The sequence below is a fragment of the Anomaloglossus baeobatrachus genome, chromosome 5 (genome assembly GCF_048569485.1).
Source record: "Anomaloglossus baeobatrachus isolate aAnoBae1 chromosome 5, aAnoBae1.hap1, whole genome shotgun sequence".
Lineage (NCBI taxonomy): Eukaryota > Metazoa > Chordata > Amphibia > Anura > Aromobatidae > Anomaloglossus > Anomaloglossus baeobatrachus.
This window is the reverse complement of record NC_134357.1, coordinates 10,443,769-10,457,758: the sequence shown is the minus strand read 5'-3', so window position 1 is coordinate 10,457,758 and position 13,990 is coordinate 10,443,769. Positions and strand designations below refer to the sequence as shown.

General features: G+C 47.5%; 1 protein-coding gene across 2 annotated transcripts in view; it reads left to right on the top strand.

The window, feature by feature from the left end:
- Window positions 1-13,990, top strand: part of LOC142313198 (EF-hand calcium-binding domain-containing protein 6-like) — a 78,528-nt gene that overhangs the window by 25,453 nt on the left and 39,085 nt on the right. The window contains exons 14-15 of one of the 2 annotated variants that reach the window (XM_075352180.1): window positions 1,977-2,101; window positions 2,374-2,617. In XM_075352180.1, coding sequence (XP_075208295.1) covers window positions 1,977-2,101; window positions 2,374-2,617 — 369 coding nt within the window. The remainder of the gene's footprint in view (window positions 1-1,976; window positions 2,102-2,373; window positions 2,618-13,990) is intronic. The other variant, XM_075352181.1, reaches the window with a different exon arrangement.

Here is a 13,990-nt window from a genome sequence, read left to right as displayed (position 1 = left end):
CTGGGGGTCAACTGCTACCGTTTCGGTCCTCTACCCATGTATGCGTAGGCCCGGGGATCCCCTGTGGTCCAGTGGGTCCACTTTAGCTCGCCGCAGCACCATCTCCAGCGGCGAACGTTACATCAGGTAGATTAAGCTGAGAGCAAAAATATCTTCAGCTCCACTTAGAGATCAGGTTACAGCTGCCTCCTAAACATGTATATGGAGGGTGGAGAGGAGAAGGGGCAATGGCAGCAAAACTGAGGTGGAGAGGAGGGGTTACAGACAGACACTGCTGCTTTCTAGTAAGTGTTTTATCTCACCCAAGTGCAGGATTCACAGCAACAGTTCATATTACTAGTGTATAATATCCTTCATGTTGCTGCTATATGTTTGAACGAAAGGTTAGTTGGGGTGGGTTGTAGTCATCTTGTATAACCTCCTCCTTTCTGCTACTTTCTAGAAAGTGTTTTATGTCTCCCCAGTGCTGGATTCACACTTATTACTACTAAATAGTGTCCTTCATGCTATCACTATGTGTTTGACAGAAAAAGGAGAGACAGGAGGGAGCTGCAGCTTCAGAGGGCGTTATAGGGGAGCAGGGTCTCCTGTTTGTTTTTGTACCTTGTATTTGGAATCATAAGAGTGAAAGTCTTAACTAGAGATGAGAAAACCAGAACTGTAAATTTTGGGGTTCGTACTAAACATCGGGTGTCCGGGTCCTGGAGCTGAATATAAACTTTTACCTGTAGGTCCGGTTCCTGTTCGGGTTCTTTCTGTCTGTGACAGTGTATGTGATTGGTTGCAGTCAGACTGCCGACTTGCTGGTGTCTCTGATTGGTTGTCCATTAGGGGACCCGAAGGCTCTCTGGGTCCTTTAATGGACTAGAAAAATAAACAAAATAATAAAATTACGTTCGGTCCCCCGTATACTGATACCCAAAACAGATAAAGCATATGGCTACAGGCTGCAGCCCACAGCCACATGCTTATCTTGGCTGGGTTTCAAAATACGAGACACCACATGCGTTTTTTCTTTTATTTTAATTAGTTAAATAAATAATTTTAAAAAATGACATGGTCCCCCCCAATTGTGATACCCAACCAAGATAAAGCCGTCAGCTGGGGTCTGGTATTCTCAGGCTGTTGAGGCACATGGTTATTGGGAGCCCACCAGCCTAAAAATAGCAGCCTGCAGCCGCCCGGGATTGTCGCATCCATTAGATGCAACAATTCTGGCACTCTACCCATTCATCCTGATTGCCCTGGTGTGGTGGCAATCATGGTAATATAAAAGGATGACAGCTGTAATTTTTAAAAAATCACAGCTGCCACTAAACCCTGGATTAGTAATTGGTAGGGACCTATGAGACCCCCCCCATTACTAACCATGTAAGTAAAAAAGATATAAACACAAAACACAGAAAAATGCTTTATTTAAAAAAAAAAAAATACCTTCTTTCTCCAATTTATTAACCCCCAAAACACGCAGGTCTGACGTAATCCGCAAGAGGTCCCGTGCTGATCCCGGCTCTGCTATATACTGAAGTCACATTACAGAACGTGACTGATCACTGCGGCTTCAGGCAGAGACTGACTGAGCCGCAGCTGTGACAGAAGGTTCTAGTAGATGTGATGTCACCGGCATCACTCACATCTCGATACTGGTGATAGGAGCTGCAGCAACCCTTAAATATACAGAAGAGCAGAGGACACCGTCATATAATTGTACTTTCGGGTCTTTTTCTGTCAGTTTCCATCTTTTGTGTCGGTAGCTGCCCTAGTCATAAACATGAAGCCCACATAACCCTGGTCTCCTCCATGGCAGTGTGACACAGACTGCCCCATAGTGATCAGCACAAAGAATCAGTAATGTCTCAGATCTGCTCCAGCACTGGACAGGACATCGCTGGGTACAGGATTTGTTGCCGGAAACTGAAAAGACTGGATTATTTGTGTCTCCGGTGGCATCGTCTCATCTTCTCATCATTTTGCAGCTCACAGAAATCATCAGACGTTTCGTGAAGAACGACTACGAGACTCTGGAGCTGAACTTCAACGAGATGGACGAGCGGAACGCGCGGAGAATGACGGCGGAAACCTTGTATCAGCTGCTGAAACGGTAAGTGCGTAAGTGCTCCCGTCAGGGGCTGCACGGGGGGGTAAACCCTGAAATAAGCCCAGAACGCCACCATTTACTACTTCTTGCCTTTTTTAGGACTCCATAAGGTCAGGGAGAGGTTACACAGCCAATATAAAATGAAAATATTCTCATTTTTGTGAAAATGTTCTAAAACTTAGAGAAGTGTTTGGATTTCCAGATTTTCTACCATGAAACTTACGCAATATGACCCGAAATCTGATTCTCGAAAACGCTACAATCTTGCTTTGCAGGTGTAATGTCAGTCCAGAGATCTCCAGAGAGGAAGTACGGCGAGTCTGGAAGACCCTCATACTTAACCAAGACCAGACGGTTGACTTCTTGCAGTTCGTCCGTCATTTTGGTTTTTCCATAAATTCTTCATGCTTCCCGAATGCTAAAATTTCTCCTCCGGTGAGAGGCGACGTTGATTGCCATATTCGCTCTTTGAAGCTTAACTCTGACACCAAGATCATTGCAAATTTCCTGCAGACAAAGGTGAGGAGCCATCATGTTTAAGCATTACAGAGCAGAGCGTGGACGCTTACATATGTGAATTGCAGTACCACTTTTCACCACAGACAGTGACATTTTTCCATAGACACCAATACAACAGCGCCCCCATCTCTGATTCAGTAAAATGTCATTTGTCATGAGCAGTAATTCTGCTCTCAGTTTGCGTTGCAGTTTATGGAAATGATTGTCTTATGTTTTCAACCACTTAATGTTAAGGAAATTGGAGTTCAGGACAGAAAAACATAGTAAATTGCTCCCTGGCATATGCCAGACTTGAACCAAAAACCTGCTGGCATAAGGTGTGGCAAAAGGATTGATAGACTCAAGCCTCATAATAAATTTGTCAAATCTTATAAGTGTACCGAAAACTACAATCTACTCCATCCATGAACCGTGGGGCCACCAGAAAGAGAAAAAAGAAAAGTATCTACACAAATGCCCCTTGTGCCAAATTTTACAACTTTTTCATGCCAGTTCTGGCATAGAACGGAAACAAATGCTCCCTATTGGGGTTTAAAGGGAACATGTCACCAGATTTCTGAGTGCTAAACCAAAACTAGCACCTTAAGCAGCGCCTGTGCTGCATTCTGTAAAGGTTCATGTTGTCCCCTGACTCCCCTTGGAGAACCCACAATACCTTTATAAAATCTCCCGCCATGTATGCTAATCGTTGGGTCTGGTCCGATGGGCGTCCTACTTTGCGGTTCCTGTCCCTCCTTTCAGCACTGAATGCTGTCCTCCTTTGATGTCCTCCACGTAGTTAGTCAAAATCTCAATCTCAATGTGCCGGCGCGCACAGGCACATTTCACTCTGCCTAACTGCGGGCAGAGCCGTAAACATCGGTGCACCTGCGCGAGCTGACAATGTCTCTGCGGAGGTGCGGGATTTTGCCTGGCTGCGTGGATAGTGCTGGAGATGTCATCCACATCAATCATCAAAGGAGGACGGCAATCAGTGTCAAGAGGAGGCACAGGCCCGACCAAGGACGCCCATTGGATCAGACCCAATGATTAGCAAACATAGCAGGAAATTTTATAAAGGTATTTGTGGGGTATATAGGGGGGGGCCGGGGACAGCATGCACCTTTACAGAATGCAGCACAGGCGCCACTTAAGGTGCTAGTTTTGGTTTAGAACCCAAAAATCTGGTGACAGGTTCCCTTTAATTTCCGATCATTTTTTAAAATCGCTGTTTTCTATCAGTGAATGGGAACAATCCCAATATCTGAGGCTTAAACATATCCTAGGCTAATAATTCTCACAGCTGAGGGTTTGTTACAATTGTATCCCATTCTCTGTGAGCTCAGCAGCCTGAACTCCAGACTGATAGAATTCTTCTGCATTGATACATTGTAGCAAACTAGAATTCAAGGCAGCCTTCATAGAGAATTAACAAGTCTGGATACAATTGTTACAAAGTAGCAAAATGAAAAAATAAGTCAGATCACCAATCCATGAAGTATGAACAGCCCGGAAAGAGTATATAATGTGCACACCAGGAAAATAAGGGAAACAGACTTGAAAACATGTCTAATTTTTCATTTCGTTGTTTTTACTGACATTAGAATAAAGATATCTATTTTCTTCGGCGCTCCATTGGGAGACCCAGACGATTGGTGTATAGTACTGCCTCCGGAGGCCACACAAAGCATTACACTAAAAAGTGTAAGGCCCCTCCCCTTCTGGCTATACACCCCCAGTGGGATCACTGGCTCACCAGTTTTCTGCTTTGTGCGAAGGAGGTCAGACATCCACGCATAGCTCCACTGTTTAGTCAGCAGCAGCTGCTGACTATGTCGGATGGAAGAAAAGTGGGCCCATATGGGGTCCCCAGCATGCTCCCTTCTCACCCCACTTGCGGTTTGTAAGGTTGAGGTACCCATTGCGGGTACGGAGGCTGGAGCCCACATGCTGTTTTCCTTCCCCATCCCCCCTCAGGGCTCTGGGCGAAGTGGGATCTTACAGGTCTCCAGGCACTGAGACCGGGCTCCATCCACAGACCCAGAGAACCTGCTGGATATGGAGCTGAGTATCGTCAGGGACAGGCCCTGCTACATTAAGGCACTCTGTGTCCCCGGGCAAGCGCGCACACACACACCAGCATTGCTGGGAGTGTTAGTGCGCCGGGGGCAACAGCGCGGAGCGCTCGTGCTATTATTCACTACAGCTTTGCTGAGTGACTTTATGTATTGGGAACTGCCGCGCCGGCCGCTGCTGGGTGTTTTTTACATTGTGGCGCGGCTGGGACTTGTGGTGCGCCGGGGACTTCCGCGCTGGCCGTGCACATGGACGGCCGCGCTTATTACTCGAGTCCCCGGCTTTGCGGCCTAGTTTTCGTTTCGTTCCCGCCTCCAGCCCTGCCAGTCAGGGGAGAGGCGGGACGCTGTACAGACAGTCAGCGCCGAGGGCTGGAGTCTGCTTTGCATTCTCCAGCCCCCTTCACTGGACACAGTGGGACACCAGTTTCCCGCTCTTGTCTGGGGCACGCCCACGGCCCGCCCCTCGTCAAACGAGCTGGAGAAGGACGCCGGCAGCCATTCCTGCACGCAGTCCGAGCTGGGGAACGGAGACATGCTCTGGGCAACCACTCACAGGGCTCTGGCGACCACACACCCGCGTTATAGGCGGGCGGTAAGCAGCACCTGAAGTGCTGACCCCACTAAATACCGAAGTGTCCATTTGTATTTTCTGCTTGTATGCTATACACTGCACTGTACGGTCGCTATCTTTGGCTATATGCCCTCCTAGATGGCGAGATAACAGCAGCAAAAAAGCAAGGGTGCTAAGGCACAGTTTTTCTAGGCTGCTTGTATTGCATGCGCTGAAGTGTTCATTTGTACTTATGCTTGTATGCTATACATTGCACTGTACGGTCGCTACTCTTGGCTATATTCTCCTAGATGGCTGGACAACAGCAGCAAAAAAGCATGGGCGCCAAGGCACAGGCTTTATAGGCTGCTTGTATTGCATGTGCTGAAGTGTTCATTTGTACTTATGCTTGTATGCTATACATTGCACTGTACGGTCGCTACTCTTGGCTATATTCTCCTAGATGGCTGGACAACAGCAGCAAAAAAGCAAGGGTGCCAAGGCACAGGCTTTCTATGCTGCTTGTATTGCATGTGCTGAAGTGTTTATGCTTGTATGCTATACATTGCATAGATGGCTTGAATACAGCAGCAAAAAAGCAACACAGGCTTTCTATGCTGCTTTTACTGCATGTGATACTGTTCCACCGGCAGGTTCCACTGACCCCCATTGTGTGCAATGCTCCCCTGTAGCACTTGGTCAGCCGGGGTCTCTACTAGAGGTGGCCAAAGGAACCACCTGTGAACCCTGTCCAGGGACAGGGACGGAGTTGCAGTTTCGGCTGATAGATTGTCATGGGATAGAGACTTTGCAGTCCAGACAGGCCATGGGCAATCTTGATTAATGCTCCCTGGCCACCCTCATTTGGAACATACTCAGTGCTCCGGGGGGGGGGTCCCAGGCATTCCAGGGTGAAGGCTCTGACACGGACGACAGTCCCAGACAGCCTAAGCTAGCTCGCTGGGTGCGGCACTCGGCTTCATCACTGGTCAAGGTCCCAGCGGGAGGACTCTCTGTATGATGAGGCAGACGTAGCTGATCAGGGCTTTGGTCCTGACACCGCTCTCAATCCGGATACACCGGATGGTGACGCCATAGTGAATGATCTTATAGCGTCCATCAATGGCATGTTGCATATTTCTCCCTCAGCTCCCCCAGTGGAGGAGTCAGCTTTACAGCAGGAGAAATCCTTTTTCAGTATCTCATGCGTATATTGAGTACTTTTCTGGCCACGCTGACTTCAGAGAAGCAGTTCAGAAACACCACGCTTACCAGATAAGCGTTTTCTCCAAACGTATTAAGGATACACGTTATCCCTTCCCCCTGACGTGGTAAAGCGCTGGACCCAGTGTCCAAAGGTGGATCCCCCAATCTCCAGGCTTGCGGCTAGATCCATAGTTGCAGTGGAGATGGGACGTCACTTAAAGATGCCATTGACAGACAGATGGACCTCTGGTTGAAATCTGTCTGTGAAGCTATCAGCGTGTCGGTTGCTCCGGCATTCGCAGCCGTATGGGCACTCTAAGCTATTTCAGCTGGTCTTGCGCAGCTGGTCTTGAGCACATGTACATCTGTGCCGCAGGTGGTGTCCTTAACCTCGCAATGTCTGCATTGCGACTTACCCTAGTAATGCTGTCCTGGGGGGACAGTCGAGGTTTCGGTCCTTCCCAGGCTCGGGCAGGTCCCAATTGTCCTCGTCCAAAAGGGCTCAAAAGGCTCAGAGGGGCTCAAATTCCGGCCGGGCTCAATCACGCCCAAGGAAGGCTGCAGGAGGAACCGCTACCAAGGCGGTCTCCTCATGACTTCAGCTCTCTCTCTCCGCATCCGCGGTTGGTGGCAGACTCTCCCGCTTGGCGACATTTAGCTGCCGCAGGTCACAGACCGGTGGGTGAGAGACATTGTGTCTCACGTGTACAGGACATTCCCCCCCCCCACCGAGCCGATGCTCTTCTGCAGGCAGAAGGAGTGGTAATCCCTGTTCCTCTTCAGGAACAAGACACGGTTTTTTCCTCCAATCTGATTGGGGTGCCAAAAAAGGGTGGCTCTTTCCGTTCCGTTCTGGACCTAAAACTGCTCACCAAGCACGTGAAGGCCAGGCGGTTCCGGATGTAACCCTCCGCTCCGTCATTGCCTCAATGTCTCAAGTAGAGATGAGCGAACCGGTCGCGGTTCGGCTCGAGGTTGGTTCGCCGAACGGACCTCCCGTTCGAGTTCGGTTCGTCGAACGTTCGACGAACCGAACTCGAACTGCATAGGAAACAATGGCAGGCAATCACAAACACAGAAAAACACCTAGAAAACACCCTCAAAGGTGTCCTAAAGGTGACAAACAACTCAAACACATTGGAAAGTGACAAGGACATATACTCATGCGAAAACAAAACAGCTGGACAAGGAAAAAGAGGAGGACACACAGATATAGGCATGGCACGCCCTTCTAAAATCATGTAAAACACCGCAAGGTGACTCCAAGCGGAGTCTCCCTTTTTTCCAAAAATTGGGCCACACACACACCCACCCCTTCAGTGGTAGCACTTGTGCCCCAGTTGCACACTTCACAGCTACATTTGCATCAAGCACATTGAAAAATACGCCATAATTAACCGTCCCCAGGATGACACCAGGGTAGGTAGCTAAGTCTTTCCTGATCCCAGCTCTGTTCATCTTGGCTTCTTTTAAAAACAATGTAAGCAAGGGTTACTCCAAGCGGAGTCTCCCTTTTTTCCAAAAATTGGGCCCCACACACACCCACCCCTTCAGTGGCAGCAGTTGTGCCCTAGTTGTACACTTCACAGCTACATTTGCATCAAGCACATTCAAAAATACGCCATTCTTATCCATCCCCAGGATGACACCGGGGTAGGTAGCAAAGTCTTTGCTGACCCATGACTTGTTCATCTTGGCTTCTTTTAAAAACAATGTAAGCAAGGGTTACTCCAAGCGGAGTCTCCCTTTTTTCCAAAAATTGGGCCCCACACACACCCACCCCTTCAGTGGCAGCAGTTGTGCCCTAGTTGTACACTTCACAGCTACATTTGCATCAAGCACATTCAAAAATACGCCATTCTTATCCGTCCCCAGGATGACACCGGGGTAGGTAGCAAAGTCTTTCCTGATCCCAGCTCTGTTCATCTTGGCTTCTTTTAAAAACACATCAAGCAAGGGTTACTCCAAGCGGAGTCTCCCTTTTTTTCCAAAAATTGGGCCCCACACACCCACCCATTCAGTGGCAGCAGTTGTGCCCCAGTTGTACACTTCACAGCTACATTTGCATCAAGCACATTCAAAAATACGCCATTCTTATCCGTCCCCAGGATGACACCGGGGTAGGTAGCAAAGTCTTTCCTGATCCCAGCTCTGTTCATCTTGGCTTCTTTTAAAAACACATCAAGCAAGGGTTACTCCAAGTGGAGTCTCCCTTTTTTTCCAAAAATTGGGCCCCACACACCCACCCATTCAGTGGCAGCAGTTGTGCCCCAGTTGTACACTTCACAGCTACATTTGCATCAAGCACATTCAAAAATACGCCATTCTTATCCGTCCCCAGGATGACACCGGGGTAGGTAGCAAAGTCTTTCCTGATCCCAGCTCTGTTCATCTTGGCTTCTTTTAAAAACACATCAAGCAAGGGTTACTCCAAGCGGAGTCTCCCTTTTTTTCCCAAAAATTGGGCCCCACACACCCACCCATTCAGTGGCAGCAGTTGTGCCCCAGTTGTACACTTCACAGCTAGATTTGCATCAAGCACATTCAAAAATACGTCATTCTTATCCGTCCCCAGGATGACACCGGGGTAGGTAGCAAAGTCTTTCCTGATCCCAGCTCTGTTCATCTTGGCTTCTTTTAAAAACAATGTAAGCAAGGGTTACTCCAAGCGGAGTCTCCCTTTTTTCCAAAAATTGGGCCACACACACCCACCCATTCAGTGGTAGCACTTGTGCCCCAGTTGCACACTTCACAGCTACATTTGCAGGGCCGGATTAAGGTTGGTGGGGGCCCCTGGGCAGAAAATCTGGTGGGGGCCCCATAACGTTAACATTTTTAGCCATAACAGTAGAGTGCGAACCGTAGCATTTAGAAATAAATCCACTGAGCATGGATTTTATCCTGTTCTGCCACATTCACATTTACACTTATAAATAGAAAGTTACTCACATTTTTTTTTATTGATCCCAATGTTAAGACAGCCAAGTAATAGTAAAAATACAGAAAGGGAAAGTTCTCACTGGCAGCAATGGTTGCTAAAAATACTAATGTGCTCTCTATTGTATTATCTCTAGAGTAGTACATAGCAGCTGAGGTCTGTACACGGTATGCCATACACTGTATCAGAGGTGGATCTAGGTTTTCCTGTCCATGGAGTAGGAGGTCAGTTTGGCGCCCCCTTCTATACACGGCTTATGCGGTTTGAGTAGTTGTCAGGTGACCGCTCATACACTATTTTCACACTTGCAACGTGCCGATGAGCTGCTCTTCCTAATTCTCTCAATGTTCAGTCAAATACTACAGCCCATAAAGAGAAGCAGGAAGAGAAGCTAATTGTGACTCAAAGTATTAAAATGACCTGCAAGTGGTCATGTGACCACTTCTGGAATTAGCAAGCAGAGCTAAATCCTTACATTGAGTATATTACAGGTTGTTGGATTGGGCATGCTACGGGGCTTACTTTTATTATTAAAGGGGTTGTCCAGGTCGACAAGGAAAATTTGTTGTTATCCTATATGACTGCAGACTTCTGAATTCTCACAGCTTGCGGACTGCACACTGTCATGATTTTCCCGTGCCATGAGCAAGTAGTCATGGGACTGCAAGTATGCGATTTGCTTACTTCCGGCCACATTCAAATTAGACGTCTGCAGCCTCACTCAATAGTTACATGCCCTCAAGCTCTCACTGCTGGCATCGGAGAGTCCTGATAGTGTGCAGTGTGCACACTGAGGATTCAGAAGTCTGCAGTCACATAGAAACTTTCATCACAAACCTGGACAACCCCTTTAATGCTACTAACATAATGTAGAAACCCTTGCGGTCATGTAATTTTACAAATTATGGCTTGCTACATGTGTACAGGATCAGAATCAGTAAAATGTACATAAATACACTGTGTGTAGAATTATTAGACAAATGAGTATTTTGATCACATGATACTATTTATACATGTCGTCCTACTCCAAGCTGTATAGGCTGAGAGCCAACTACCAATTATGTAAATCCGGTGATGTGCATTTCTGTAATGAGGAGGGGTGCGGTGTAATGACATCAACACCCTGTATAAGGTGTGCTTAATTATTAGGCAACTTCCTTTCCTTTGGCAGAATGGGTCAGAAGAGAGATGTGACGGGATCTGAAAAGTTCATATTGTGAGCTGTCTTGCAGAGGGATGCAGCAGTCTTGAAATTGTCAAACTTTTGAAGCGTGATCACCGAACAATCAAGCATTTCATGGCAAATAGCCAACAGGGTGGCAAGAAGCGTTTTGGGCAAAAAAGGCGCAAAATAACTGCCCATGAATTGAGGAAAATCAAGCGTGAAGCTGCCAAGATGCCATTTGCCACCAGTTTGGCCATATTTCAGAGCTGCAACGTTACTGGAGTATCAAAAAGCACAAGGTGTGCCATACTCAGGGACAGGCCAAGGTAAGGAAGGCTGAAAAACCACCACCTCTGAACAAGAAACATAAGATAAAACCTCAAGACTGGACCAAGAAATATCTTAAGACTGATTTTTCAAAGGTTTTATGGACTGATGAAATGAGAGTGACTCTTGATGGGCCAGATGGATGGGCCAGAGGCTGGATCAGTAAAGGGCAGAGAGCTCCACTCCGACTCAGACGCCAGCAAGGTGGAGGTGGGGTACTGGTATGGGCTGGGATCATCAAAGATCAACTTGTGGGACCTTTTCGCGTTGAGGATGGAGTGAAGCTCAACTCCCAGACCTACTGCCAGTTTCTGGAAGACAACTTCTTCAAGCAGTGATACAGGAAGAAATCGGTATCGTTCAAGAAAAACATGATTTTCATGCAGGACAATGTTCCATCACATGCATCCAACTACTCCACAGCGTGGCTGGCCAGTAAAGGTCTAAAAGATGAAAAAATAATGACATGGCCCCCTTGTTCACCTGATCTGAACCCCATAGAGAACCTGTGGTCCCTCATAAAATGTGAGATCTACAGGGAGGGAAAACTGTCCACCTCTAGGAGCAGTGTCTGGAGGCTGTGGTGTCTGGAGGCTGTGGTGTCTGGAGGCTGTGGTGGCTGCTGCACGCAATGTTGATCGTAAACAGATCAAGCAATGACAGAATCTATGGATGGTCGGCTGCTGAGTGTCATCAGAAAGAAAGGGGGCTATATTGGTCACTAATTTTTTTGGGTTTTGTTTTTGCATGTCAGAAATGTTTATTTCTAAATGTTGTGCAGTTATATTGGTTTACCTGGTGAAAATAAACAAGTGAGATGGGAATAGATTTGCTTTTTATTAAGTTGCCTAATAATTCTGCACAGTAATAGTTACCTGCACAAACAGATCCTCCTAAGATAGCCAAATCTAAAAAACCCCACTCCAACTGCCAAAAATATTAAGATTTGATATTTATGAGTTTTTTGGGCTAATTGAGAACATAGTTGTTGATCAATAATAAAAAAATCCTCTAAAATACAACTTGCCTAATAATTCTGCACACAGTGTACAGCACCAGAACCAAAAGCAATACCAAAATACATCACTAGCACCCTCATCACTAAACGAATATATCACCAGAACCACCAATACATGACTACAGTACCAAATTTACTACAACAATATATTGTAGTGTCACATCCCCATATACATTTGTATCACATGAATTAACAACTCCCAGTATGTCCTTAACAATTGTAAGAAAATGCTGGGAGTTGTTATCAGTATTTATCAGAATTTGGACCATAGAGGAACCACAGTCCTGATGAGAAGCATTGAGTATCAGGCCCCTTTCACACGTCAGTGATTCTGGGACGTTTGTGCTTTTTTTAAACGTACCAGAATCACTGACATACGCAGACACATTATAATGAATGGGTCTGCTCACGCGTCTGTGATTTTTCACTGCACGTGTCTCCGTGCGGCGTACCCGCGTGTGCGTGATTGCTGCACGGAGACATGTCCATTTTTTTCTGGCATCACTGATGTCCCACGGATTACGCAGTGGTGTGGTCCGTGAAACACGTGCCAGAAAAAAACGTGCATTTAAAATAAAAAACATTTTTACTCACCCGGCGTCCAGCGATGTCCTCTGCAGCCCGTTCTCCCTGCTGCTTCTAAGCCGGCTGATTACTGTCACGCATATTCATTATGCGCGACACAGCCGACCCGGAAGCAGCTGCTGCGGGGGTCACCGCCGGCCGGATGCTGCACCGCGGGAGGATTCAGCACCACGGAGAGCGGGAGCGGGCGCAGGTGAGTTGATTTCTAAGTGCAATCACGGGCCACGGAGAACGGAGCCCGGATTGCACTTATACAACCCCCGTGTGCCGTGAATCACAGCACACGCAGGGACATGTGCGTGTTTTACACGCCAGTGAAAAACGTCAGTGTTTTTCACTGACGTGTGAAACGGGCCTCACACACATACAGTTACATCCAGGTACCTTGTAGGTGACATCTTCTCTGATCAGAGTCATCTTATTCTTTCTTCTCCATCTTGTCCAGACGTCATGATGACTTTTCACATCTACAGCTCCCCTCTGCAGACCTCCCGGGTCTTCTGCAGCACATCTCGACATTATGCCCTTAAAATAAATAGCAGAATGATTATAATGCTCCTAAATATAAATATATGACCTACACTGTGTGTCTGAATAAATAATTGCCCTTCACTGTGCTCCCTGCACAAAATGACCCACACAATGTCATTCTTATGGTACATGGCCTATTCGTTCAGTTCTGGGCCCCCTCTTCACACAGGCCTCTACATTGTGTACCCACTATACCTCCAAATGTCTATACTGTGCCCCCTCCTCACACTCCTCCTCCTGAGCTGTGCCCTCACACTGTTCCCCATGCAAGCCCCTCTCTATACTGCCCTCACCCTCAGTACCAAAATCACTATACTGCACCTCAGTCTCACATTCCCCCTCCTCAGCATACTGTGCCCTCACACTGGCCACCATACTACCCCTTCTCTATAATGTCTACCTCCTTCACTATACAGTCAATATACCGCACCTCAGTCTCACATTCCCCCTCCTCAGCATACTGTGCCCTCACACTGGCCACCATGCCGCCCCTTCTCTATACTGCCTACCTCCTTCACTATACAGTCACTATACTGTACCACCAGCTCACATTCCCCCTCCTCAGGATACTGTGCCCTCCATACTGTGCCCTCACACTGGCCACCATGCCGCCCCTTCTCTATACTGCCTACCTCCTTCACTATACAGTCACTATACTGTACCACCAGCTCACATTCCCCCTCCTCAGCATACTGTGCCCTCCATACTGTGCCCTCACACTGGCCACCATGCCGCCCCTTCTCTATACTGCCTACCTCCTTCACTATACAGTCACTATACTGTACCACCAGCTCACATTCCCCCTCCTCAGCATACTGTGCCCTCCATACTGTGCCCTCACACTGGCCACCATGCCGCCCCTTCTCTATACTGCCTACCTCCTTCACTATACAGTCACTATACTGTACCACCAGCTCACATTCCCCCTCCTCAGCATACTGTGCCCTCCATACTGTGCCCTCACACTGGCCACCATGCCGCCCCTTCTCTATACTG